The 27,999-nt window shown below is 41.0% G+C and overlaps 1 protein-coding gene across 1 annotated transcript; it reads left to right on the forward strand.

The window, feature by feature from the left end:
* The first annotated feature begins 97 nt into the window (after positions 1-97).
* On the forward strand, positions 98-27,988 carry LOC147208523 (neuronal acetylcholine receptor subunit alpha-7-like). The gene is made up of 10 exons (XM_086136841.1): positions 98-234; positions 10,221-10,360; positions 12,718-12,762; positions 14,081-14,190; positions 20,231-20,478; positions 22,144-22,338; positions 23,293-23,379; positions 24,489-24,594; positions 24,817-24,820; positions 26,328-27,988. The coding sequence occupies exons 1-10, from the start codon at positions 165-167 to the stop codon at positions 26,934-26,936; spliced, it is 1,614 nt and encodes a 537-aa protein (XP_085992967.1). The 5' UTR covers positions 98-164; the 3' UTR covers positions 26,937-27,988.
* Positions 27,989-27,999: the final 11 nt, after the last annotated feature.

The raw sequence follows: 27,999 nt of genomic DNA on the forward strand, positions 1-27,999 counted from the left end.
CGCGGGCACGTTGGCCCCTCCCTCACTCACCTTCCTCTCTCCCTCCCTCTCCTCCTTGTCTCTTTACCCCACCTCTCTCCTGCCTCTTGTTCCCGCCACCCTCCAAAGACGAAAGAGCATCAGCAGCCGAGAGCCCGCAGCCACGGGCGCTGCCACCCGCCAGGATGCGGTGCCACAAGTTTTGGGCCGCGTGCTCGCTTGGATTTTACGTGTGGACTGCCTTTCTCTTCAAAGGTATGACACAAACAAATTATTTACAGCACACACTCAAGGTCTGTTCAGTAAGGGCACAGTTTGGAACTAAGAGGGGGGCTAAACGTGAATGCAATAATGACGTCTGTGTTGGTTTTGTATTTCAGCCAGGACTTGTTTTGAAATTTGAACAATGATGACTGCACTTGCAGGACAAATTATACAAATGTATGAATACTTTTTAAGATACTTTACACTTCAAATAAATTCAGTAAATATTTCTAAATATTTAGATCAACTTTTATACTCCTCATTATTCACATGTACAGCAACTCTGCAATGATAAACAATTCTGGACACGGTGCGTTTGCAATTATGTGTTGTATATATTAGATATAGATGACAAACATTATGCGTATTAACTTACACATTATTCACCGCTTATTGTCTATCAATGTGCAATATTTTGCCTACATATAATGCATAAAGATATGTTTCGTAGAGTTCTCATACAGGGTGCGTTATAATACAACTCTTTGTTTGGTTTCTTAATGTTTACAACAAGAGAGATATGAATTTGATTGTTTTACAACAATTTGTCCTGTAGTTGTCATGATTCGGTTTGGGACCAACAGGTGGCACTGTAGGGCTCCCTCTGCAGCTGCACACCTATTGGTCATTAGGTAATTAGTGCTTTAAAAGGACTCCCAGCCCAACCACTCATGGTTGGGTCATTGTTGCTTTTTGCTGCTGTCATGTTTGTTTGTGGCTGTTCATATGCTACTGTCATGTTTGTTTCAGTCAGGTTTTGGTCATTGTTATGTTTTATCTTCAGTCATGTGTTTTGTTTGAAACTTTGGATTTAGTTTTCTCTATTTTTAATACAATCTTTTAAGTATACCATGCTCCTCCCCCCTGCCTGCTTTTTGGGGTCCACCACCACCTTGCTACGTGACAGTAGTATCTGGTTAACCTTCCAACGGAGAGGAATTTTCAAGTACAAAAACATGCAAAGAAGCATGAACTGACAAATTTATCGTTGGGTTTACGCCTTAGATATATGCATTATCTAAGCAACATAATGCGTGAAGTTACTGGCAAAACATGATTTATGCATGATGCCCTTTCATGTTAAACAATGTTTCTTCGACTCCATTATTTTCTTTGCCATGACGTGATGACTCTTGGAGCAAAACCACAGACACCTTTCTCAGATATCAAAACATGTCATCGTTGACAGAGGTGCATTTTAAATATATGATGGACAGAGAGAGTTAAACTGTTTCCCGTCAAGAAATGTTTGTGCGGACAGTCACGCCAATGATGAAACTCACCCAAAACTTCCCCTGGTTGCACTTCTGGTTGTTACATGTGGCGGATTTAGGAACGTGGGTTCTGTGGTGTTTTCCATCTTCACTTCATGCTGGAGGTGACATATAGAGGAGCAGAAGATTTTTCATAATGTCCCCAGAACATAGATGTCCAGTCTGTTATTCGACAGGCCAACGACATCCTTGGTGCAGTCCCAAGTTGAGCTCCTAAACTCAGGAAGGAGGTACAGGACCCTTTTTTGTGCACTAAACTGCTCTAAAAAACTCATTTTATCCCACATGCTACCAGCCGAATTAACTAGCAATCAGGGGGACACTGACAGACAAGCTGGACGACATGAGGGCAGTGTGGGGTGTGCGTATGCCTGTCAGTTTTTATGGATTTTGGATGAGAGCTGTGTTAGTCTGCACTGTATTTTGTCTGCACTGTATTGTCCAAGGGCGGCCCGGTAGTCCAGTGGTTAGCACGTCGACTTCACAGTGCAGAGGTACCGGGTTCAATTCCAGCTCCGGCCTCTCTGTGTGGAGTTTGCATGTTCTCCCCGGGCCTGCGTGGGTTTTCTCCGGGTACTCCGGTTTCCTCCCACATTCCAAAAACATGCATGGCAGGCTGATTGAACACTCTAAATTGTCCCTAGGTGTGAATGTGAGCGTGGATGGTTGTTCGTCTCTGTGTGCCCTGCGATTGGCTGGCAACCGATTCAGGGTGTCCCCCGCCTACTGCCCGAAGACAGCTGGGATAGGCTCCAGCACCCCCCGCGACCCTAGTGAGGATCAAGCGGTTTGGAAAATGGATGGATGGATGTATTGTCCAATGTATGTAGCAGCATGGTGGGGAGGAGGGGCGGGATTTGTTCTCCTGCAGTAGACCCAATAAAGTCAAATTCAATTCAAATACTGTACTGTAAATTCAATTGAAGACCCTAATTTGACCAAAGCTGTGAATTTGCCTACATGTGCCCTGCGTTTGGCTGGCGACCAGTCCAGGGTGTGCCCCGCCAAAGTGGGCTGGAGTAGGCTCCATTTTAGTCACAACTCTTGTGAGGACCAGCAGTATAGCTAATGGATGAATGCATAATGGTGAAATGATTTATGATCTGTGTGCATATGTGCATGATAAGTATACATGTTCACACACCCTGACCCATCTTGAGCATCTCGGTTAATTACCAGTGTGGTTGTGTGTGTGTGTGTGTGCATATATATATATATATATATATATATATACTGTATATACATAGTTCTGGGGTTCGGTTTTCAGATCTTCAAAATGCAAACTCTACACAGGAAGTTCAGAGCCAGAAACGAACCCTGCACCGCTGCACTGTGAGGTAGATTTGTTAACCAATTGCTCACCGGGCTGCACTATTGGTTCACTAAAGACGTACATATGCCAACTAGTAAAAATGTGAGTTTGAAGGGTTTTCTACAAATGATTGGCATTTGGTTGGTGGTGATTCCAAGACCTTCCCCCAATTCTGGCCTAAGGTAAAACAGATGAAAAAGGTTCCATATCCCCCACAACGCTCAATAGATTAAGCACAATAGAAAATGAATAGATGGATACAGTTTGGAAATTGTACTTATGTTCTGTACCATTTTAACTGTAATGACGGGCAATACGCGCTCCGCTTATTGTAGAAATACATATTGTGTAAAGAACAGCAAATAAATGGATAAGGGACAAATATAGAATAAAACACAAATATTCCATGGAACAACGTATTTTAAAATATCTAGTAGGAGACCCGGTTATTAAGGAATGTGCAGTGTTGCTTTTGTCGGTGCTCCTCTGGCAGTTGTGAAAACAAATATTTGCAGACTGCACAGACCCCATTTATTGAACTCTGCTCACAAATCAACCCACGCTTAATCATACAGCTGTAGTCATGTTGGAGTTGAATTGATCGTAAATTGAGTGGTCCTACCTGGAGTGTGAGGCACAAGGATGATGCAATAGAAAAATGACTGTTGAAATAATGCACACATCACTGCAACAATATAAACTGCAGAATGTTATATCGTGCAGTAGACGTTTAATAAATCGGACAGCTCTATTTCCGCACACTGAACGAATCCCCACGCCTTTGACGAAATTAAAGATTTGCAAGTGCTCCAAGCATCCGCGGTATCATCTTTTCAGATGAAATATAGCCAAACATTACAGTTCTTCTGCCTTGACACCATGTAGGAAAAGTTCAGGAGCAGAATACACGTCTTGCTTGTGACACTGCGATGGGCTGGCAACCAGCTCAGAGTGACCTTCGCCTGCGGCACTTGTGAGGTTACGCCGATTTGAAAATGGATGGATGGATGCGTGCGACACCACCACTTAATTGCCACATAAGTGGAATCAACAGAAGGAATCATCAGACAAGCAAAGACACCCTAAAACCGAGTTGGAGTTCGATTCTTATCCCTATTCACCACCGAGCTCTGAGTTTTTGCAAACTTTGAACACCAGCTGTACATAGAAGTTGAAGTCACTTTCAAAGTCAGACTCATCAAAACAACATTCGTATTCAGTTTGGGAATATGATTCAAACAGCCACTAGCCTTGTGTTATGTATCAATCTAACAGCCTACAACTGTATGGATTTTATTCTTGACCTTCACAAAGGTTCAGATGCCTCAAAGCCCGAGTCTGCCTGGCTCAGATGCTGTCATATGATCTCATTATTTCCATTCAACACCTCAGGTCTCTCTCTCTCGGTGTCTTTCACTGTCTTTTATTCTATTCTATAGACTGATGCTTTCCCCCCATCAGCAATAAGTGCCTCTTTAATTGTGGCCTATACGTCGATTAGACAATTTAATGCCTTGTACAGAGTTTTAACCATTGTATAAGGTGGTTTACGTGACACTTGTCACATTTTCTCGTTCTCGAGTAATCTCAAAGCAATGAAAATTTCTTGTGATCTTCATCTTTCAAAGTGTGAAAGGTCAAACATTTCAATCTGTTGATGGTTTTGTTGAGTCAATACCACGGCAACACGAAAGCACCTAATGTGCTGTGATACTGGCGGACCAGGCTGGACACCTATCATGTTAGGCTAGCGCTAGCATCGGTTTTAACATCGCAGTTCAGTACTTATATCAACTATGCTACAGTTAAAAAGTCACCTAATCACACATTTATTAAACTTCGCAAGAGTAATAACCTCTTGTGAGTGTAGAATACTCAACAAAACACGTTTTATTAATTGTGACTTTTTTTGTACAGTTTCAGTTCCAGAAGGATTTGCGCTGATCATGAGAAGGTTCAATGAGCATGAAAGTTGAAGACACATGGGAGGTCTTTGCTCCCGGATTAGGATTAAACATGATGTGGTTTTAGGGCTGTGATCCCTTACCATAGATTATAAAACTCTCCTATATGATTCGATCTAGCTCGGGACCCATTAAGACACTTGTCCATATGTTCTGCTCAGCACGTGTTGCTCTTTCCACTTTTGAATGCACGTTCTCAGTGATTTAAAACACCCTCAAGTGAAAATAGAACACTAATAAAAATAGCTTCACAATTCTAACTCCTAAAAATAATTGTCGTATTATGCGTTGCTGAAGTAACTTGAACACATATTTGTAATCAGGATTTACACATGCTGTTGTAACGGTAAATCGAGGCAACTTTACCTTTTTAGCAGACACCACAAGGGTTTCATCTGCATACATCTTTCTAGAATGTTGTTCCCTGATACTTTGTCAAAAATTACTCTGGCAACTCTGACTTATTTTGAAAAGAAGTTTGGTTCAGCTTTTGCCCAGCTATCACATCCCCTCATACAAAAGTTGTTACGATTACAGCTGCAGCTATTGTGAAAGCTAAATAAAGATGTATTGTGTTGTATTATCTAACAGGATGACCTGGGTTTAAGATCACAACTTCTGGAGACCAGGGAGCACCCCCCTCCCCTATCCCACCCCATCTTCTTCTCTTGACCTAATTAATTAGTGGAGGTATGCAACTCCAAGTGAGGTGTGTTTTAGGCTCCTCTGTTTCTGAAACAAAAGTGTGTCACCATTATTTATTAAACAACAAAGGGTGCTTGGGGAGTTTATTTTTCAGCCCTTTTCCACACAGGATTGCAATATTTGCATTACTTTTTAAACATATTTACACACAAGCCAACACATATTTGTAGCTGGAGATGTGCAGAGTTGTCTTTTGGCTGACTCACCAGTAGCCCCTGAGGGAGAGGTGCGCTGTCAACGCTTTGTCTGTGAAGAACCCCCCCGCTCCGGGTCTAGCATACCGCCCCCAAAACGCTGAGGGATCGAAGCTCTTTGATCTTTCTCAAATGTGCCATCATGTTTTGTGTTGATCTGATCAAATCCGTAGAGTGTTTATATAATTGTTTTTTTTTCTCCAAAGAGCATCGGTCTTTGTGTGTTTAATCAAAGTTTATTTAATCGAATGCAACTAATTGGATGACCCTTTTTTAGTCTGTTTCGTGCAGATTGGTCACCAAATTGTTGATTCTTCATTACTCATTTGACCCTCATGAGTTCCAAGCGTTGTTTTACTGATGCAGTGGCATCATTCTGCAGATATACCCAATTTAGATGCATCAAATCCTAAATGGGCTTTATGTAGTAGTACAGAGAAGAAGATCAACATTTTTGCAACTGCATAATACATTTGACCCTCATGCTTTTGCACTTGGTAGAGGTAACTAAAAAGCTGGTGTATTTCAATAACGGCGTTGGATCAGTAATGCTACTTTTAGAGCGTAATTCTGAGTATATTTTTCTCCACACAATGTTGCATCGATTTCCTGAACAATACACTTAAATTATACAGCGATAATTTATGTCAGCTAATTCACAATCAGCAAATAAATGTGTGGGAGTCAGACGCTGAAGCCTGAGCCGGTTTAGCGCTACTAAGCGCAGACACAAAAACATCAGACATGACAGTGTCTTTGAGTGTGTGTGCTCATGAGATACGAGTGTGTGAGAGCCTGTGAAAAGAAGAACGGGTCCCTGTGGCAGTCTGTTTTTGAATAGACCGGCTCTGATGACTGTGTCTCAAAGTCAGACGCAACGTTATCGGCGAGCTGTTTGACAGCAGTGGAGAATAATGGACTGATTAAACCCAAACAAATGCATTTACATTCAGGAAGGCATACACCCCACCCACATGGAGATCCTACTAAATTCCTTCCATCCATTTCTAGGTGACGCAGACTAATTGGAAACGGTGCCAATCATGTTTTTCTTGGCTCGTTTATTTCAATACAGAACCCAGTTGGCTGTGGAATGTGTTCATTTATTACACCAAAAAGCAAGTGGATTCAGGACAGCCAGGAAGATGAGGAGAGGAGGGCGCGGGGGGAGATCAAAAGAGAGGATGCTCGTACAAAATATACTCAAAATGAGGTTGCATAAATTAGAGCTTCGTGAGCAACACTGATGTACTCGTGGGTTGGGACAAAAACATATGGAGAGATTAAGATCAAGCTTCTGATTTTTCCAATTTGAATTTTTCATATGACATTTAACACCCATAAGATTCCAACGATGCTTATCATGTGCAATACGGGTGGTCTGTTATCTGCTGCATTCAAGACAATTGGGAAGCCCATTGGAATGCTACTTGAAGTCATAGTCAAGAGTCTATTTGTGTGCATTGATGAAATGATAAGTACAAGGGGGGTCAGGTGTATGTATGAATTACTTATTCTATTTTGGAGTAAAAGTGGGTCGTGTCATTCAGACCAGTGCTTCTCAAACTTTATACATTGAGTAGTAGCAGAAAAATTCTACATAGCACCATCGTGACCAATGTTAAAACGCAATATCGCAGGCGACCTAAAAACAAGACAAAAGGAAGTAAAAAGTAGATTACATATTATTGTAGCCCACTGTGGCATTAACTTTCAAACCGTGGAATCAAGGTTTGCTCTCCCCAGAATCAGTTTCGCTCGCTGCGGGATCAACGCTTTTTCTCTGCAGATTCCTGAAGGGGACTAATTTCAACACACACACAGTACACAATGCAGTTTTATGCGGTGAACATTTATTCTCGACATCGACATAGGAACTGGGAGAAATGCATCAGAAGAAATGTAACTACGGTGGAAAGATTAACAAAGAATGAAAGTATAAAATGATAAAAGAAAAATAAAACAAACCAAAAAAAAAACTAAATTTGGATGATTTTGGCACAAGATAGTGTTAACAGGGTGTACCCCTCATACTGCCTGAAGACAGCTGGGATCGGCTACAGCAGGCCTGCGACTCTCATGAGGGTAAGCGGCTCGGATCATGGATGGATGGAACGTTCAGCCCATATTTCTACATTGGAAGAAGTGATTCCGATTAAGTTCAAAGTTCTCGCATCTGCAACTGCGAGTTAAGAGTTTCTTGTTTCCTTTCAAACTGAACTAATTGCAACGGCATTATGAGCATTTGCTGAAATGAACTCTATCTTGTACTGCATCACATCATGTGAATAATACGACCCACTTAGCATCCATTGCAGCCTGGTCATCACAGAAAAGGAGATTCCCTCCATCTGTGATCTTGTTTTGTCATTCATGTATTGTTTTAACGCTTACTTGTTTTCATATGGATGCTTTTTACTTAATGAACAGCCCTTTGTGTGCAGGTGTAGTTGTTTTTTTAAGTGCTCTATAAATCAAGTTGAGTTGACTTGTCAAACCACTTGAAACTCAGTGATGCCTTGAGATACGAGTGACCCAACCTAAGTTGGGCAGCTGGAAAAGGATAAAGCTTCTCCTGCTACACTGAACAGGAAGGGCAATAAAACCGAAGGGATGGGTAGACCTTATTCATGTGTATAGTTTTATCTTTCGGACCAAGAAGTGTTTCAGTATATAATATATAAACTATATAAAGTATTTTAATACATTGCTATGTCATATAATTTGTGTAGGGTCCCTCTGTATCACTCCAATTGACGGGAGGCCATTGTTTTCTGCTCTTTTCGTCAGGGTTTGTGATTGAGACAATTAAATACAGCCAAAACAAGAAATCCTGCTGTGCATCGCCAATATTCTTCAACAGTCGGACACTATCGGTTACACATATCTTGTCTTACCTGCCCCAATTTTGAATGGATGCTTTTCATAAATTTCTGGCCAAAGATATTTTTTCTTTCAATTTGCCACATTGATGTAGGGCAAATAAATCCTGCTCATTTGCGACACCAAAGCCAATCCTGTCTGATCTTAAGTTAACGTACTGGTGTAATCAATTTTCTCTTGTGCTGATAATTGACCATGCTGCTCATCAGTGACTTTCTGAAAGCCGTAAAAAAAGCAGACTGCTGAACCTTGACATTTCCAGTAATGATACGCACGGTGATGGAGTACTGATCATACTCATGCTTCATTCATAAAAAGAGGTACTAATAAAAATGAGCTGTGGTGAATCAAAGTGTACCGTGACCAAATAAATAAATACATACATACATAAATAAAGTCGGCCGTTCCAATATCAGGGTGATAAACAGTGCAAAGGATGAAATAAGGACAAATCACCATGCTTCCTTCTGCTCCAAGAATTTCTGTGATGAGACTCCCCTCTCTGCTTTTCATATCAGCTTCATTACTGAGATGATTAATAAACAAACAAAAAGAATGAACTGGGAGGCCTCCTTTCCTGCCTGGTTTGAGCCCTACACGATTTGTTTGGGCATTGAAGATTGCGATTATTTTCTTTCACATAAGGAACAATTTCATGAGGCAGGCAGCAGCAGTGGCACCAATATTCCCCAGTCCCCACTACTAACTGCATTATTTTTTTCATGTTTGTGTGGACCTCACTTCACACTGTGACAAAACACACGGGCTCGTTATTTAGTGTAAGTATACACTTTCCAAAAGTACACAGATTTATGGCTTTTCTTGCACTGTTTGTTTCTTCAGGGTCTTTTTACTGCCCATTAAATAACCTGCAGTTTAGTATTTTATCCACAATGTCACAGGATGACAGAAAATGTTGGTGCAAAAAATGTATTTGCAGCTTACGAGCTCATTCTCAGTAGGATCCTGGATACGAAAGCAGAATGTCGGGGCGTTATATGTTTTGAGGCATAGTGGCCTTGTTGCTCAGCAACAGATTCCTGAGAAGATGCGATGATTGACATGGCAAATTGATTCATTCGTTTTTTTGTAAAGTTATTGTTTGTGTGTCTGCCTCACAGCCAAGAGATTCTTGGATTGAATCTTGGCACAGGTGCGGAGTTCTCCTCATGCTTTCATCCTTCTCGCTCATTGTCCTAATTGTTGTAAAAATATAAATAACATTTCTACCTCAAGTCAGGATTCAAATCTCCTTTTCAATCATTTCTGCCCCCCAAAAACTAACATTCAATCTATATTTTTCTTTGACCAGTAATTTACAGTAAAAGCTGCTGTAGCTTGCTTTCTTTTTGCCTGACCTCAAACGCTAACCTGCCATAATGCTCTCCATTTTGGCCTTAATGGTCCGATCAACACACTGCCAGGCTGAAGGAGTGCTCCTTTACTCTTCACAGAGTTGAGATTGACCTGATCTCTTTATGATCCAGCTGAGGATATATTCGATGTGGATGATGGCCGAATGGAAGAATTGATGGATGGGCGAGATGAACTGTACTATGCTACTCTCCAAGTGTCGCTGAAAAAAAAAAATTGCTGTGTTATGGAAATCTGCCACGTTATGTAACTTTGCTACTTTGGTCCCCAGGATCTCTGCAAGGAGAGTACCAGAGGAGACTTTACAAGGAGCTGCTTGCTAACTACAACCGACTAGAAAGGCCAGTGGTCAATGACTCGGCTGCCATCCTGGTGGAGCTGGGCTTCACTCTTCTGCAGATTATCGATGTGGTGAGGAGGTTGCACTGTACATGTCAGTACCTAGTGCAGGGATGGGCAATTTAAATGATGGGAGTAGGGGGGGGGGGGCACAATTTTTCACCAGCACTACTGGAGGGCCGCGTTGGACTGTACACTTCCTAACCGGATGTATGACCAAAATGACAAAATAAGTGTCTGTTTTTATTGAACCAATGTACAGAAGAGTATCTCTAAGTATTTACATTTTAAAATGCATCGAGAACAGATACTCTGCTCATCTACAATACAATACAATACAATGCATCCTTATTTATATAGCGCTTTCACAAGAGCTGCAGCTGTAACAAATAAACTACAAATAAATAACAAATTACTGCGACTCCTCTCCCCACCCCTTGGTAAATGGCTTTCTTGTATAAAATTCAAAGATGGCACAAAACTACTGAACAGCAAACCAACATAATCTGCCAGAACTCATATTGTGCATGTTAAAAAAAAAAAAATCTACCATAAGATTTTAATATTATACCCCAACATGTTTTTCTAGTCTGTCATTCCAGTCCCCAAATTAATAGCTCACTCGCCCGTGTGAACCGTGCAGTGTAGACACTTCCCACTGACGCCAGTTTACCCACAACGTTTAGTTTATGGGCAGCATATTTGAGGAAAACCCAAAAGAGAAGCGTGGTTTGCGTTATCGGTCATCAGTCTACATATGTCTAGTTTAGTGAAAAAGGTCCCTATTTGGACACTAGGTGCTCACTCATACCTCAAATCAAAAAATCCACTCAGTGTCAGCTCAGAATTTGGAAAACTCAGAAGTAACGGCTCCTTTAAGCTTCCACTGTAAATCATACCCTACAGATTTTTTTTTCTCTGTGGGCAATAGGAATGATTTTATTTTCTGTGGCCATTTTTTAGTCTAATGTGTATATGACTTAGGCTGTATGAGTGCATATGAGTGATGTGATAATGTGTTGTCCCTTGGTGCTCATAAAGCACCAAGGGGCAGAACATTGCACTGGCGGAAGTAATGTACTTCTGCTGTTTGACTTCACACAGTTGCTGATACGGGCGCTCGCACACACACACACACACACACACACACACACACACACACACACACACACACACACACACACACACACACATGCGCACGCACATACGCACACACACAAAGTACAGTATGTTTATACATTGTTCATTAGTGGTCTCTAGAATCCTCAGTTTAAAGTCTTGCTTGAATTCAAGTTTTTAAAAGTAATTTGAATGGTTATTTAACTAAGAAAGAAAAAATACCTCCCTTCAATCAGTGTTCTTCCTCATAATTGTTTTTTCCCCCCCGTCATGTGCTCCCGGGTCTAACACTTCAGGAACTCAACCCACTTTGCAGATGAACTCTCTCATCATGCAACTTTTTTTTGTGTTTTTATGAGTTTTGAGCTCTCCAATTGGCACCTTTATTTGACATTGAAACATGTATGTGTGAGCTTTGCACATACATCGAATCATAGTCAGGGGCAAACTGACTGCAAGTGTAGTTGGCTTGTTCCACCGGAAAACGTAACGCAGCTGTCGGTCCAGTAACTTCATGCATAGTTGTGAAACACAGACCAAAGAACTGGATGTCGTATTGCTTGCTTATTCAGATGTGGCTTCATTCCATCCCGTTTCAGCAGCAAACAGTTGCGACTCGCGCTTGTAACTGAATGCACCTGCGCCACACACTTGTGCTTACGGCTGCTGCTTGCGTTCTCTGTCGGTTTCTCCCCACCCTGCCAGTGTCCACGTCAAGCAAGCCAGCAACGATGCACTCAGCCCCTCAAGAAATAAACTAACGAACTAACTAACTAACTAACTAACTAACTAACTAACTAACTGACTATCTATCTATCTATCTATCTATCTAACTAACTAACTAACTAACTAATTAATTAATTAAATTACATTTTACATTAAAATGCTTCTCGACACACTCTGATTTCTATTCTTCATGCAAGTGGGCTGAAATCTTTGTGTTGAATCAAACTAAAACATTTGTTGTGACCATAAAAAAAACATAATCAACATTTTTCCCCGTTTTCTGAAGTGATTAATTTTTGTGCAGTTTCTGCCTTGTCTATTTAAATAGTGTCATGCCTTGAATAATAGGATGGAAATGGAAATGTTTTTAATCCGATTCATCGATTAAATGCAAAACAACAAAATAATCAAGTGATTAATCGATCATGAACGTAATCTTGAAGCAACCTGCGCCTATTTGGTAGTTTAAGCATGAATAAAACAACATATAATAAACACAATTTGAATGTGCTACATGTCACAGAATGATGCATCATCTTTTGTGTAGAAATGTATTTTTATTTATGATATCTTTCTGGTGTCAGGATGAGAAGAACCAAGTGTTGATGACCAATGCCTGGCTGCAGCTGGTGAGTCACTGGGAGGATTTTGGACAAGATATCTGCGTGGGATTTGCTTTGTCTATTCATCCAGAAGAACATCACAAATACCTCCATATGCCCATATGGTGTATAGCGTCACGCATTTGCAAGGGCTTCACTGCTTATGGTGTAAATGAGCCTTTGGGAGTTACACAGTTCTTAACCCCAACTAGGCTTAGGGTTTGTCTGTTCAAAGCCAGTAGTACAGAAAGTTGCAGTATCAAGCTATATAATAAAAGCTATACAATACAATACAATACATGCTGATTTATATAGCGCTTTCACAACAGCAACAGCTGTAACAAAGCGCTTCACAAAACAGTTAACGTTAAAGTAAAATAATAAACACAACACATAACATAAAACACGGACAGTCGTGCAGTCCTAACCACTTTTCCGTCACACGCTTTGTTGTTTGAAGCAGTTTGAGATGAAAGAGGAGAGAATCAAAGTGTCCTTTAACCAGTGGATCAGAGACGTCATGCTCAAAATGTGCACACGTCGGCTACAAGCTAAGTTTCAAAGTCAACAAGAAGCTGTAGCATCCATTGACGAAAAAAGAGATTGGTTCACTTCTCCTGTCCCATGGAAATCCATTTCAATTCCAAGCGGCGACTCTCAGTTCCAAATACGCATCGGCGCTCTGCGCCAACGCTTCTCTCTCCTCATCCTCAACTTCAGCAGCCATCCATCCAGCCGCACTAACGCCGACTGTCCAACAGCGTCGACATAGCCACTGAACAAAACGGGGTTGTGAAAAATGCTGCCCATTACAGGCGCAAAAAACACAAGCACCCCAGGTCTGTCCAGCACCGACAGTCAATGGCGCCGACATTCCTCCCAATCAACATCTGTGCTGGTACAGGCGTGCTGCCGAGAAGGCGCAACCACCAAGCACAGATACTTCTCCTTTGACGAATGTCGTGGCCAAAAAGCGCTGAAAACAGTCCATATCAGGTCCACACGATGAAACAACAAACAACATGTGACAAAACAATAGACAAAAATACCAAAAAAGCAAGGCTCTTGAAGAGCACTTGCCAAAGGCTGCCTACTCGGGCGCCATCTTGGAAAAAAAAAATAGAGCATAACATCACAGCTGTAAGAAAAGCATGTGTGCATGAAAATGGTACTTTGAATTTTTATCAGCTCTCCCAAGATTGTGAACTGTCAGCATCGTTTTTAGAACGAAAGCTGAAAACACTCCCTCAGAAAGATGATGACCCTTCTCATTGGCCTATGTAAGCATGACCACAATAGTGCAAATCAAAGTCGTACAGTCGTAGGATATCCCTCTGTCTCTCAGTACTGGACTGATGTCTACCTGAGCTGGAACCCAGAAAACTACCCTGGTGTCCAAAACCTTCGATTCCCTTCAGACCAGATCTGGACTCCTGACATCCTTCTCTACAACAGGTTAGAGTTCTTCCTTCTTCCTGCAGGCTCATTTACATATTTACATGCTGCAGCAGCATGTATGCATCTCTTCAAAGTTCTGCATTAAAGCAGGTTAATTTAATTTAATTTATTTGCTGTGCTGCTGTGTGTTCTTTCTTTTCATGGGTGTTTGTCAGAGATGTTCGCTCGGACAGTTGAACAAACAGACTCAGGAAGAGATTGTCTTTGCTGCCGGCAGGAGGTGCAATTTTCTATGAAGCCACTCTGTGTGCGCTTCTCAACTGACACCAAACCTCTGCAGCCTCTACCGGCTTTTTATTGATCGTGTATGCAAATTACAAGTGATATATCAGAAAAACACTCCCTTCTTCATTTACATATCACGCCTCTCAGGCCAGTCCACCGACACGCCCCTCAGAAGACATTTTTAGACCAAGACACCTCCTTGTACAAACAATGGATACCTTGTTAATTCAATGGGTATATTTCACATGAATTGAGACACTGATGATGGCTCAAGATGCCTTTTGAACCTTTGCTTGGACACAACCAGGGAACTGAAGATGAATGTGTGGACATGTTTGCCCAAATCCCTCTGAGACGTTCCTTAAATCCTCTAATCCTAAATGGATTTTTCAAGCGATAATAGGCTGACGTCGCAATTATCCTAATGTATTGTTCAAATTCTCTTCAATTGTTCTTCCTTGTTCTCCCACACAGCAGCTTTATCGTGTTTAAAATCGAGGTGATTGAAGCAAAACAAATATCTGATGCAAATCTTTCCCAAGTGGTTTCTAATCTCAAGGGATTTTTTTTAAATTGATGTGAACGTGAACATCTTTTGTTTTCGCTGTCATAAAAAAAAAAAAGGTTTTAAATATTCTTCTTTTTTCAATCGCAGTGTAATCCTTCTTATCCAGCACCATTTTACTAGGTGCTCTGCTTAATCCCGATATAGAAATATCTGCAAAATAATCTCACTCATTAGGAGCATGTTTATTATTCGGCTCATTCTGGATTAGGATATTAATCAAAATTGATGGACAAAATTTTAATTCCTCGTTGGAGAGCAAACAGGGCAAAAATATGGTATTTTAATAATGCGGCTGTCTCAGATGACAGCGTATCAACACTTATCATACCTGAAAACTCAATTACACAGCCCAGATACTACCTCAAGCGACTCACATTGTATATTATTAAAACATCGAGCAATTATTGCTTAACATTAAATGTTGACACTGAATATTTTTCACACACACAATGAAAAAGTACCCATAACTCTGAAATCCATCATTCTAATAAACCAAGACTGTTACTACTGCCTAATTAAATAATAGGTCTGTTTCACACTTGCATGTCAGAGGGAGCATGAGGACAAAGCAAAGGTTTGTGTGTATTAACCCAAATATTCAAAGCCCAGCTTTTAGACCTGATGGATTACTCATTCTAATCCTACTGCTCTCAACCCTTTACCCTCAACCTCCCTTTCCTGCCCCATTCCCTCTATCATCCAACCTACCTCACCACTTGTCGTCGCAGTCACCATTTGTCTTTCTCCTTCTTGCTATTATTCACTCTGTTCATTTATATCTTCCGAACTCTCCCGGATACAGTTTATAAAACCTCCACAGAACATGATTTTGTCAAGCATTCGCGATGTTCCTCATCTTTTGTTGTCTTGCAGGGCTATCAATGCTTTTCTTGTATTTTGGTCTCTTCTGCTTGTAAATTTGTGAAAATATTTTTAAATTCTTGTACTTATTCCCCTTAGTTGAGATAGTTGTAATCATTTTACGGTAGGTTTGTTGAAATAGCCTTTTTTTTGTCAAGAAATGTATTACTTCAGATTTTTGTTGTTTTCTTTAATTTGACAATTAATCATCAGTCATGATTATAGGCTGAGATAATTATTTTTTTTATTTTGTTTGCCCTCTACAGAGGAAATAAAAAGTATGGGGTTCCGCCATAAAATGGAATGCGAATGCAGAGATCTTCTACAGTGCTGTAATTGGTGATATGGTCATTGAGTAAAATTCAGGTGTGCAGTGTGGCGAGGCAAAGAGATGCACAAAACGTCAGGCAGACAATTGAGCAGACAGCATCCAGTAACACTGTAATCTCACTGTTTCGAATAGTGGAAGAAGTGCGCAATGCACACTTTTAGTCATGTAACTAAATAATAAATGTCATTGTCATCTAGTCAATACATAATATAAAAGTATACTATAGAGGTGAAAATACAGTTGCTAAAATTATTTAGTCTGACAACTAAGAAACAGTTAACTAACACATGCAAGCATGTGTGAAATGATATACTTATCATTTGGCATATTCATCACAAAATAACTAACTTGCTGCAACAGCTATGTAATGCAACATTATTTCACAAAAATGATCCCATGCTGTATGTTTCCACATTTCTTACGGTTGTTGACTTGAGGGAGATGCATGAAATAATCTATTCGGTGCGCTTCATTTGCTGTATACGCTCTCTGCTTACAATAAATATGTCACACTTGAAACTAGACGACTGTACCGTACTTTTTGCCTGTGGGCTTATTGGCCCGTCTCATTAAACACAGAGCCCAGACGCAATGGTTGATGTCAGAATTTCCTGACTGACGACTTTATTTCTGAACTGTGAAATCACAAATTTGGACAAACTTCCCCTGGGTTCAGTCATTTCAAAAGCATTGAATAAATGCAAACAAAATTACCAAATTCAAGCACTACATTGAAATAAGCAACGGTAACATTGGTATCCACGCTATTCCACCAGTATCAAAGGCCATTAAAGGGTTGCCTTGGTGATGAATGCTCCTTTTTATAAGTTGACTGTTATGCTGCGAAACAGCAGGCCAGGTGAAAAAAGAATAAAAAGACAATTCAGCCAGGATTCAGGAAGGAGATTTCCCAGTTTTCTTTATTTTCAGGAGTGACAGCAAAAAAAACTGAATTTTTAATACATGTCTTTCGTCATCATGACATTGACAATGAGTTCTCAGAAAGATGTTCATTCATTCATTCAGTTTCTACCGCTTGTCCGGTCCAGGATCACGAGTGAGTTGCAGCGAATCCCAGATGACTTTATGGGGTACCTCTTGGACGGTTTAGCAGTCAAGGACAGGGCACATATCCGTTAAGATAAGAAAAGAAAACCTTTATTAGTCTCGCAATGGAGAAATTCCCGATTCACAGCAGCAAAGTTATGAAAGGAAGAAGTAGAACAACAAAATATAGGAGCTGCTGGAAAGGCAGCCACTCTTGCGGCGCCATTTTGAAGTCAAAATAACAAAAATAACACAACACAACACATAGGACACAGACAGTCGTGCAATCTTCAGCACTTTTCTGCATACACTTTGTTGTCTGAAGCAGTTATAGATGAAAGAGGAGAGGATCAAAGTGTCCTTTCACCCATGGATCAGAGACGTCATGCTGAAAATGTGCACACGTCTGCTACAAGCTAAGTTTTGAAAGCAAACACGAAGCTGTAGCGTCCATTGACGAAAAGAGATTAGTTCACTTCTCCTGTCCCACGTAATCCGCTTCAAACTCCAAGCCGCGACTCCCAATTCCAAATCCGCATCGGCGCTCCGCACGAACGCTCCTTTCTTCTCACCTTTAAACCTAAGGGCAATTCAGAGTCCTAAATTCAGTTGCATGTTTAGGATTTCGCTGGGAGACCGTTGTGCTAACCACATGCTACATCACGCTGCGTCAAAATCGGATTTACAGTAGTCCATTTATTTTTTTTTTTAATATAGGTAGATGGCTGCTTGTTACTTTTGTGCAGACGAAAGTGTCCTGCTGCTTTCAGGAAATCAATCTCCCCATCATGGTGGAAGATTTTCTTTGCTACTCGTTTGAATGCACTCTCGACTAACTAATCGTTATTCACTCGACTCTACACTACTCCGCAACTACGCCCATGCATCCCTCCCCCTCTATTTCTACTCGTTCTGCAGGATGATCCTGGCTGTTCCCTAAACATTCGCTGCCACCTGCTGGACAGATTTTAAATGATTTACAATGCAGACAAGCCCGATCCTCAGTCAGAGGTTGCGTTGGACCGTTCTGCACTGTACAACGCAAACAAACAAACAAACAAGCAAATTACGAATAAATATGTCATGGGTAGATGGTCGTAGTGGCTTTTCTTGATGTATTCATACGTCATGGAGAATAAAAGAGTTAATATTAATTAGTTATACTGTATACTCTATATCGTCCTGTGAAGAACACATATAGCCACTTCCATTGTCCAGGAAGTACCGTATTTTCCGGACTATAAGTCACAGTTTTTTTCATAGTTTGGCCAGGGGTGCGACTTATACTCTGGAGCGACTTATGTGTGAAATTATTAACACATGATTGTCATTTCACATGTTATTTTCACATTTAACCACAAGAGGGCATACTCGGTTTGTATTGATAAATTGATGATGAGTCTGACGTAAGCGACGTAGAAGAGGAAGCGGCATATCGTCTACCTCCCGAGTTGGGGGAGTTGTTGAAAAGTGACACAGAGGATGAAGATTTCATTGGATTTAGTGATTTGGAGTGAAACTTGTTAGCATGTTCTTTATGCTAGAGTTGTCTGAATAACTCTTATGTTACGTCGGTACTGACATTACCAGGCATGTCAGTCATGTAACGTTAGTATACTGTACACTTATTCAGCCTGTTGTTCTCTATTTAATTTTTATTTTGAATTGCCTTTCAAGATGACATGTATGTTTTTGGTGTTGGATTTTATCAAATAAATTTCCCCCAAAAATGCGACTTATACTCCAGTGCGACTTATATATGTTTTTTCCTTCTTAATTATGCATTTTTTTTGGCTGGTGTGATTTAAAATCCGGAGCGACGTATAATCCGAAAAATACGGTAAATTGGCTGTGTGAAAACCCATGTTGTGATTATACAGTTTCACTGTGCAAAAAGTCACAGCTTTTGGGTCAAAAAGGAGCAGAAAGTACTTGTCTGACTTTTTATCAAAAAATTTCTCCTCTTTGACTTTCAAACTGGTGATTTTCGAACTACCGGTGGTTGATTTATGTACTTTTTCTATCATAGGCACTGTGTACCATCCAATTCGAAGCTGTTATTTTCGGTTTAAGACAACATAAATCTTTAAAGTTGTTTGTACTGTGTGCGTTCTTACACACCACATTGCCTGAATTACTTGAGAATTACTGAACCGTCAGTTTAAATAAGTCTTTGAATAATAAAAGCTTGACTAATTCATGACTTTGCCTCTGCCCGCCCCTCTCCACACACACACACACACACAAACACACACACGGACACACACGCACACACATACACACGGACACACACGCACACACATGATGATCAGAGGCAGGATCAAATAAAAGGGTACTGTATACATCCAGATATTTTCCCAAGGTGCAGGTCATGCTTTCTTTTGTCTGGGTTTTGAATGAAATTCAAGCCGGGTCCACACAAATCTCTCACGTTAACCACTAATCGTGGGTGGGAGTCTTTATGGTTTGGATAGGTATGGGAAAGGTTTGTCAGTTGTGCGTTGTACGACTCATGTCAAAGGTTTTCATCGTTGACGAGCCCGTATAGCTATTGCTGCCCAAGGCAACCTACACTACACACACTGTTTGTTTCAAATCAAACAACATGGTAAAACATTCAAGCACATATCTTTAAATGGTTAAACAACACAACTTGATTTGCCAAACAGCTGCCTCACGGCAAACAAACAAAAAAATACAATCACTTTAATCTAAAGTCTGAGAAAGCACAATAGTGTCACTCAGTCATTTATTGCATGAGTCTTCTCTATTAATTCTATTAATCAAAAAACATCTCAACCCCAGTGGCACTCCAGCAGGCACAATGGCTTTCTCATCCCAACATTTCTTTTTTTCTGGTAATTATGTGTGTTTTCGCTTGGGAACACAACTTCATGTTGGGCAAAGCCTATACAGTCATCAGGATAGTTTGATTTTGGCATTCCCCTGTGAAAAGACTTTGATGGCAAGTGAATCCACTGCAACCATTGTAACTCTCTTTCTAGTGCGGATGATCGTTTTGATGCCACCTTCCACACCAACGTTCTGGTGAATGCGTCGGGTTACTGCCAGTACATCCCGCCCGGCATTCTGAAGAGCACTTGCTACATTGACGTGCGTTGGTTCCCCTTCGATGTCCAGAAGTGTGACTTGAAGTTTGGCTCCTGGACACACAATGGCTGGCTGCTGGACCTCCAGATGCTTGACGTGGACACGTCCACCTACATACCCAATGGCGAGTGGGATCTTGTGGGTAAGTTGCTTTTTATTTTGCTGGAGGAAGAGGATAAATTCATCACGATTCACGATACATTTAATTAATAATTTTACATTCATTTGGTGGTTAAAGTGGTGGAGACTGACCTATTTAAACGAAAAAAATGTGCTTTAGGTATCCGTGATGATTTACACCAGGGGTGTCCAAAGTCGGTCCTCAAGGGCCACTGTCCTACCTGTTTTCCAGCTCTCCCAGGAGCAACACACCTGATTCAAATAATCAGGATTGTTCTAATGCTGCTTCAGAGCTGGCTGATGAGCTGATCATCTGAATCAGGTGTGTTGCAGCACAGAGAGAGGGAAATCAAGCAGGACAGTGGCCCTCCAGGACCGGAGCTGGACATGCCTGATTTACACCATTGAAAATTAGCGTCGAGCATTGCAAGCACAAATTCAAGTTTAGAGTGATGGAATTAGAAGTGTTAGTGGAAGACATAGACAAATATTTATGAGGTTTCATAAATAAATGGATCTCGCCAATAATTTTGTGGAAGCCAAAGAAGCACCTAAAATGCTTTGTTTAAACTTGCCTTGTGCGGTTTGATAAATTACACTGCATGTGCTAAATTAATCTGTGCAATTTTGCACGTGGAATTAACAGATCGGCTCTCACATCTGTTTGTGTGCACAATCAAGTTTGTGTCCACTTTTGATTTTGCATCTAAAATGCATGTTTTGGGACTGTGAAAGGAAACCAGATTATATGGAGTGAAATGAGGCTCTAGTGTCCCCCTGTCCAGCAAGTGAAAGCTCCTGCCTTGAAGGTACCGAAAATACGGACATGTGGATGTATTGTATCTGCTGTGTTTACATACAGTATTTAAAAAATAACAAGCGTTATGTGGGAACTGTTTTAGGCAGCAAATTAGCTTGTCTGAATTGTTAAAATAAAAGAATACATTTTTCATGCCCATCCCTCGAGGTGCCAGTGTCCAGCAGTAAGACATCAAGACAATCCTGAAAAAACAACATAGATAAAGTTGATCTCAGATAAACTATGACGGTAGCATCTTTGTACCGGTACATTTATCTGAATAGCTGTCTTTCACTTGACTCCTTAAACCAGTAATTTGGAACCTGTACATTGATGTTGGTTATTTAGCAAGCATAGGGAATGAACCATAGGCCATCATTTGGATTTTAAATTGAAAATGTTTGGGGGAAAGTCCTGACTCAAACAGAGCCAAAGAGAAAACAACCATTGAGTGTAGTAGTCAGTATTTGGAATACCACCCAAGCGAAGCCTTTCAGCTGAGAGGGTGGCTTCTCATGTTGGAGCCCTGAGGAGGTGTTGGCAGATTGCAACTCAGGGCTGGACGGGAACAGGTGTCAAGGAATACAATTGTTTGACAAATTGACAGGCATGTATTATGTAAGAGCAGCCAGAAGTATCTCAAAATATCTTCGATGAGGATGAATCCCAAAATGTTTCATTTCATTCCAGTGTTTCACAAGTCATGCCATTGCTACTAACATACAAAACGAAGGCTGTTGCAATGCAGGCAATGTGCTATATTTCCTAAATTGTGTGACCCATCTCTCCATTCATCCTTCTTCTGCCCATATGGCTGTTTACGGAGACAGATGGGATGATTGTGTTCATGGTTTTTTTTTTGTAATTGCATTGCCCTGTGTCCCTCAGGTGTCCCAGTCAAGCGCAATGAGCTCTACTACGACTGTTGCAAGGAGCCCTACCCTGACGTGACCTTCACAGTCACCATGCGCCGCAGAACGCTTTATTACGGCCTCAATTTGCTCATTCCCTGCGTGCTGATTTCTGGCTTGGCCCTGTTGGTCTTCCTGCTGCCTGCTGACTCAGGAGAAAAGATCTCTCTAGGTGAGATGGCGCACAAGTGTGATCAATGAAGAATCAAACTTTTAAATGTTTTTGGAGCGGTAATATTCACTCTTGGGTTTGATGCCTGGAACACATTTACCACTGATTAATCGCATCTCTTCTTTTAAAAAGCATTCAATAAGTGTTTGGCAACTGAGAACACTAATTGTGAAGCTTTGTAGGTGGAATTCTTTCCCGCTCTTGCTTAATGTATAACTTGAGCTGCTCAACAGTCCGGAGTCTCTGTTGTGGTATTTTGTGCGTCATAATGTGTAACACAAACTTATATGTTCGTTTCAGCATCAATGGAGCATTCACAGATGTACAAGTTCCCCATGCCACGGGCACTAGCACCGCCCCATACCGTCACAGTTTTCCGACTTGGGAACTTTACACTGATTGACAATTCAGATGGGCCTTTGCATGTACGGCACTGAAAAGCCAGAATTATTAAAGAATCCTACACATTTACGACATTGAAATTAGGTTTTACTTCAATCTTTGCCCAAATCAACATGGGAATGTGGGTCTAATTTTTCCCCTTTTTATTTAAGAAGGAATGCTGACAGCATTGAATCTTTCCAGCCTACCTTTTTACCACATAGTATGCAATACTGTGGCGTGCATATGTGCATGGAAGCATTCTCATAAATCATGTAGTGAGTCATGAATACATGCATGTAAAACTGCGCGGAATAATTGAATTGCTGAGTGGAGTTGGTTTTTGATGGATATCCACGTGTGAATGAGCAGTCAACATGCAGTTAACGTGAATTTGACAGATTTCTGGAGGGCTAAGAAGCTTCCTTGTCTGTTCCACCTGACAAATGACTGTGATTTGGAGATGATAACTGATTACATCCAGAAGTAATTACAGGAATAATTACACACACCAATGATTCCACTCAGACAAATTATTTTCCTAACGTTCTGCCTGTCACTGTTTTTCGTAAGGAATTACCGTACTGCTTTCGCTGACTGTCTTCATGCTTCTGGTTGCTGAGATCATGCCGGCCACCTCTGACTCGGTTCCTCTCATCGGTGGGTTCTATTTTTGTGTGCCTCTATGTGTCACATATCTATACAAAATATATCTACACAGAATAACCAACAGGAAGAGAACCTGCCACATCCTAAAGTGGAAATATGTTGGTCAGTGTGGACACTGTTGTGATATAGCAAAGCAAAGTGACTGTAATATTGATTTTGTCAGCCAACACACCGACATTAATGTCCGCGTCGTTTGGATTGGTTCTGCCACTAGTATTAACAACCGCATTAATGCGTTATTCGATGCTTCTTGACCTCTAGATATGGTAACCGAGAGAACAATTAATTTCAAGGACAATTCACTTGGCATAGCCTTCCCACTCTTTGCAGCATATTAGTTAAAAAAAACAAATTTGATGGAAATTTAGTGTCTGGCCCACCAATGTACAAGCCACAGATTTCATGGTATTACTGGAATCAATATTTTTTTCTCCACTGTATTTGACACTGTCTGAGAGTTATAAAGTTAACAATCTACTGCTCAAAGAAAGCTGGGATAGGCTTCAGCACACTCTTGTGAGGATAAGCGGTTTGGATAATGGAATGGATGTATTTATACAGGATAGATGAATGGCTACCCACCCGAATAAAACATTTATTTTTAATGACTCAAGGACAAGCCCTCCTGTCCTCATAATTAAAATGATTCATTCATCTTTACCGGATTGTGAGCGAATGTGGCTGTTAATTATTTTCAGCTGCCCGACATTGAGAATATGTCTCTTATCATTAGCCTTGAATCACCAGAAAGTATATTCTTTTCACATTTAGTTCTTGTGAGAAGGAACCACTGCCCCTTCCCTCATTTGTTTTCCGAATGTTTTGACCTCTGTGCAGTTTATGGTCTTAAATTTACCGAACATACATGTTTTGTGAATATGAGAGGAAGCCAGAGTCCTCTGACAAAACCCACACAGGCACAGAAAGAACATGGAAACTCAACACAAGAAGTCCAGAGCCAAGATTTGAACCTCGGACCTCAAAACTGTGAGACAGTGGTAGCCACTAGTCCACCGAGCCGCCTCTTTATGTAACTGATAAACCAAAAATATTCATAAGAAGCAATTTGAGGCTGATTATGTTTGATGTGTGTCTTCCAGCTCAGTACTTTGCCAGCACCATGATGATAGTAGGAATGTCGGTGGTGGTGACTGTGATAGTCCTGCAGTTTCATCACCATGACCCTCAGGGAGGCAAGATGCCTAAGTCAAGTCAAGTCAAGTCAACAGTATTTATAGAGCACTTTCAAACAGCCATCGCTGCATACAAAGTGCTGTACATGGAGCAATTTAACATGCACAATAAACAGTAAGACAAATCGGTAATAAAGGCGGTAGAAAGCACCAAACAGTAAAACCAAGAACAAATCTAAGTCATGCTGAGTCGAATGCCAAAGAATACAAGTGAGTTTTGACGAGGGTTTTGAAGATGGGCAGCGAGGAGGCTTGCCGAATGTTTAGTGGGAGGTCATTCCAGAGAGAGGGACCAGCAACAGAAAAGGCTCGATCCCCTCTGAGCCTCAGTTTAGTTCTTGGTACTTCTAATAAAGTCTGGTCCACAGACCTGAGGCGCCGGGCAGGTGTGTAGGGGCGGATGAGCTCAGAGAGGTAAGGTGGCGCGAGATTATTCAGAGATTTGAAAACAAATAAGAGGATCTTGAAAATAACTCTAAAATGAATGGGGAGCCAGTGAAGGGATGCCAGAGTAGGAGTTATGTGCTCCCTCTTACGAGTACCAGTCAAGAGGCGAGCGGCGGCATTCTGGACCAGCTGAAGGCGCTTAATGGAGGACTGGCTGACTCCAAAGTAAAGGGCATTGCAGTAATCGAGCCGGGATGTGACAAAGGCATGAATTACTGTCTCAAAGTGTTCATGTGAGAGGAGAGGTTTTATTTTGGCCAGCTGTCTAAGGTGAAAGAAGCTGGATTTAACAACGGCACCAATTTGCCGATCGAGTTTGAAATCACTGTCCAGTTTAAGGCCCAAGTTTGAGACTGTTGACTTAAGATAAGGAGACAGGGGGCCCAAGTCTACAGGATGGAATGTACAAGGGCCACTGGGACCAAACAATATCACCTCTGTCTTCTTTTCATTGAATCTCAATCTCAATCTCAAGAAATTTTCAAGAAATAAGTGGGTAAGTGGTACAACTCTTCTTTTTTTTGTTGACCTAAGGTCCTTGTGAGCAGATATAGCAATTGACAAGATCCTTCTTGCTTTTCAGTATGTATTTTGTATTTTATGCAGAATAGCGATACATTTTGGAAATAGTTGTTTTCACACCGAATTAAGTACAGCATTTTCAATTCAATTTTTAAAAAAAATAAGCACCAAATCACAATAGTTGTTATCTCAGGGGACTTTACATATGGAGCAGGTCAGAGAACACACTAGTCATTTATGAAGAGATTAACTGGACCCCAACTGAAGCCCAAATGAACCCCGCATAAACTAGCACGGGGCGACAGAGGCAAGGAACTAATCACTCATGGGAAGAAAAGCCGAGCAAGCCAGAACAAGACTTTCCACTGGTGGAAAGAAAAGAAAAGAAAAGACAGAGAGACAAAGTGAGAGGATACCTGACGAAGACCGAAAGGGCGATATACTGTAGTTGACCATCAATTCATATCATGTTTTTAAATGTTCAAGTGGACGTGTCCCTGGGAAGAGTAAATGCAATGATGGCTCATTTTTGTCACCTTTTTCCTTCTAAGTCATCTATTGATATTTTACATTAAAATCCTTGTCAATGATGAATTGATCTAATTTTCATTTCGCCATTCGGATGCTGCTCAGTGAAAATGGACTGAAATTGTAACAACACTTTGATCATTAAAGTACGATAATAATGACAGGTTGTTGTGTGAACAAAATAAATGTGTCAATCTGCTGAGTGAAAATGTAAGCTCAATTATTTATGAGTGCCTCATATACGTTCAGGTTCGGGTGGTCCTGTTGAACTGGTGTGCTTGGTTTCTGCGCATGAAGCAACCTGGCGATGAGCGCAGGCGTCCCGGCTACAAGCTCCGGCATCCAACCCAACATCACTCCAGCACCAACTCGATTGAAATGGGCGCCATTCCGGGCCTCTCTATTCCACCCTCCCAAACTTCCTGTCCACCATGCACCTCGGACACCTCCAATGGTTCAATGAGCCTCTATTTTGGCAGCTATCACCCAATGGAGACTCCACAGTGCCCTCCTTCCAGTGACTCTGGTGTAGCACTGGGGGGCCGCGTTCATGGCTCCCCTGGTGAAGAGATTGAGCCCCCCGGTGTTTGCAGTAATGTTTTGGGAATGGGTGCAGGTATGGGAGTCAGGATCCCGCCACCAGAGATTCAGCGCATCTTGGAGGAGGTGACCTACATTGCCCAGCGCTTCCGGGATCAGGATGAGGCTGAGGCCGTTAGCAGTGAGTGGAAGTTTGCAGCAGCGGTGGTGGACCGTCTATGCCTGGTGGCCTTCTCGCTCTTTTCCATCATTTGTACCTTCACCATCCTCATGTCAGCACCCAACTTCATAGAGGCTGTCTCCAAGGACTTCACATAGCTGGATTCAGAACTATATATATATATATATATATATATATATATATATAGTTATATAGATTTATCGCCCTCAATGGGCCATTAATGTGATTAATGCTTATTGTGGTCTTCTTGTGTAAATATAATTATTTTATGTCTCAGCTATTGCTAAATTCTGTGTGCAAGCACACATTCAGTTTTACAAACATGATGTCCGCCAGAGGTCACTTGCCAAATCATGATTTACAGACAGTGGATACAAAATGTCGACACCCACACACACGTGCACCTCTGTTCAAATGGCAGATATTTTGTGAGATTAAAAAAAAAAAAAGGAGACCAAGATATATCATTTTAAAACTAACCTGCACAACACGCTCACTCTGAAATAATGTGCTTGTCCAAGTGTGCACACCCTCTTGCTTTTGTAATCACTCAGAGATGTTCATGTTGAAATTGAATACTACTGTGATTAAGAATCACATTTCACTTCTCTCTCTTTATTTTGAGTGATCACATGCGTGCTGTATTACAGTCTTGTGAGTGTATTGTGCAATAATGCTTTGTGCTGACTGGTTTGAGTGGACCAATAACACAGATGCAAAGGTGTAATTCAAACATAGCTGATTGTAGTTTATGTTTAACATCCTCGACCATTTGCTTGGAAACGATATAGGCTACTATAAAAAGAGTTCAGAGTTGCTTGTGTTAAAATGTTCATTGAAGAAAAAGGCTTATGTGACTTGTGATACTCTGGACAATCCGTTCTCACAATAATTTATTGTTATTTGTCAGAAATGGAATCCCAATGTAATGAATACAAAACAAAACACAGAAAATATTTGGAGGGATTTAATATACCCCAAGCCTAGCCGCTCAATGCTAACTACTTTGAATTAGGAACAATAAAAGCATGTTAGCCGTGTGTGCAGGATACCTGTAGGATGTAGCAAAATTGTTTTGGGGATGCGTTGCTTTATACTGTGCATATGCATAGAGTCCTCAGGCAGTTGAAATGATTGTTAAAATTAGCCAGGGTCAAACCTAATAAAGAACTTTGGTACAATATTCCAACGCAAATCTCG

This window comes from Hippocampus guttulatus, chromosome 2 (genome assembly GCF_054856545.1).
Source record: "Hippocampus guttulatus isolate MCC_2025c chromosome 2, RoL_Hgut_1.0, whole genome shotgun sequence".
In the NCBI taxonomy this organism is placed as follows: Eukaryota; Metazoa; Chordata; class Actinopteri; order Syngnathiformes; family Syngnathidae; genus Hippocampus; species Hippocampus guttulatus.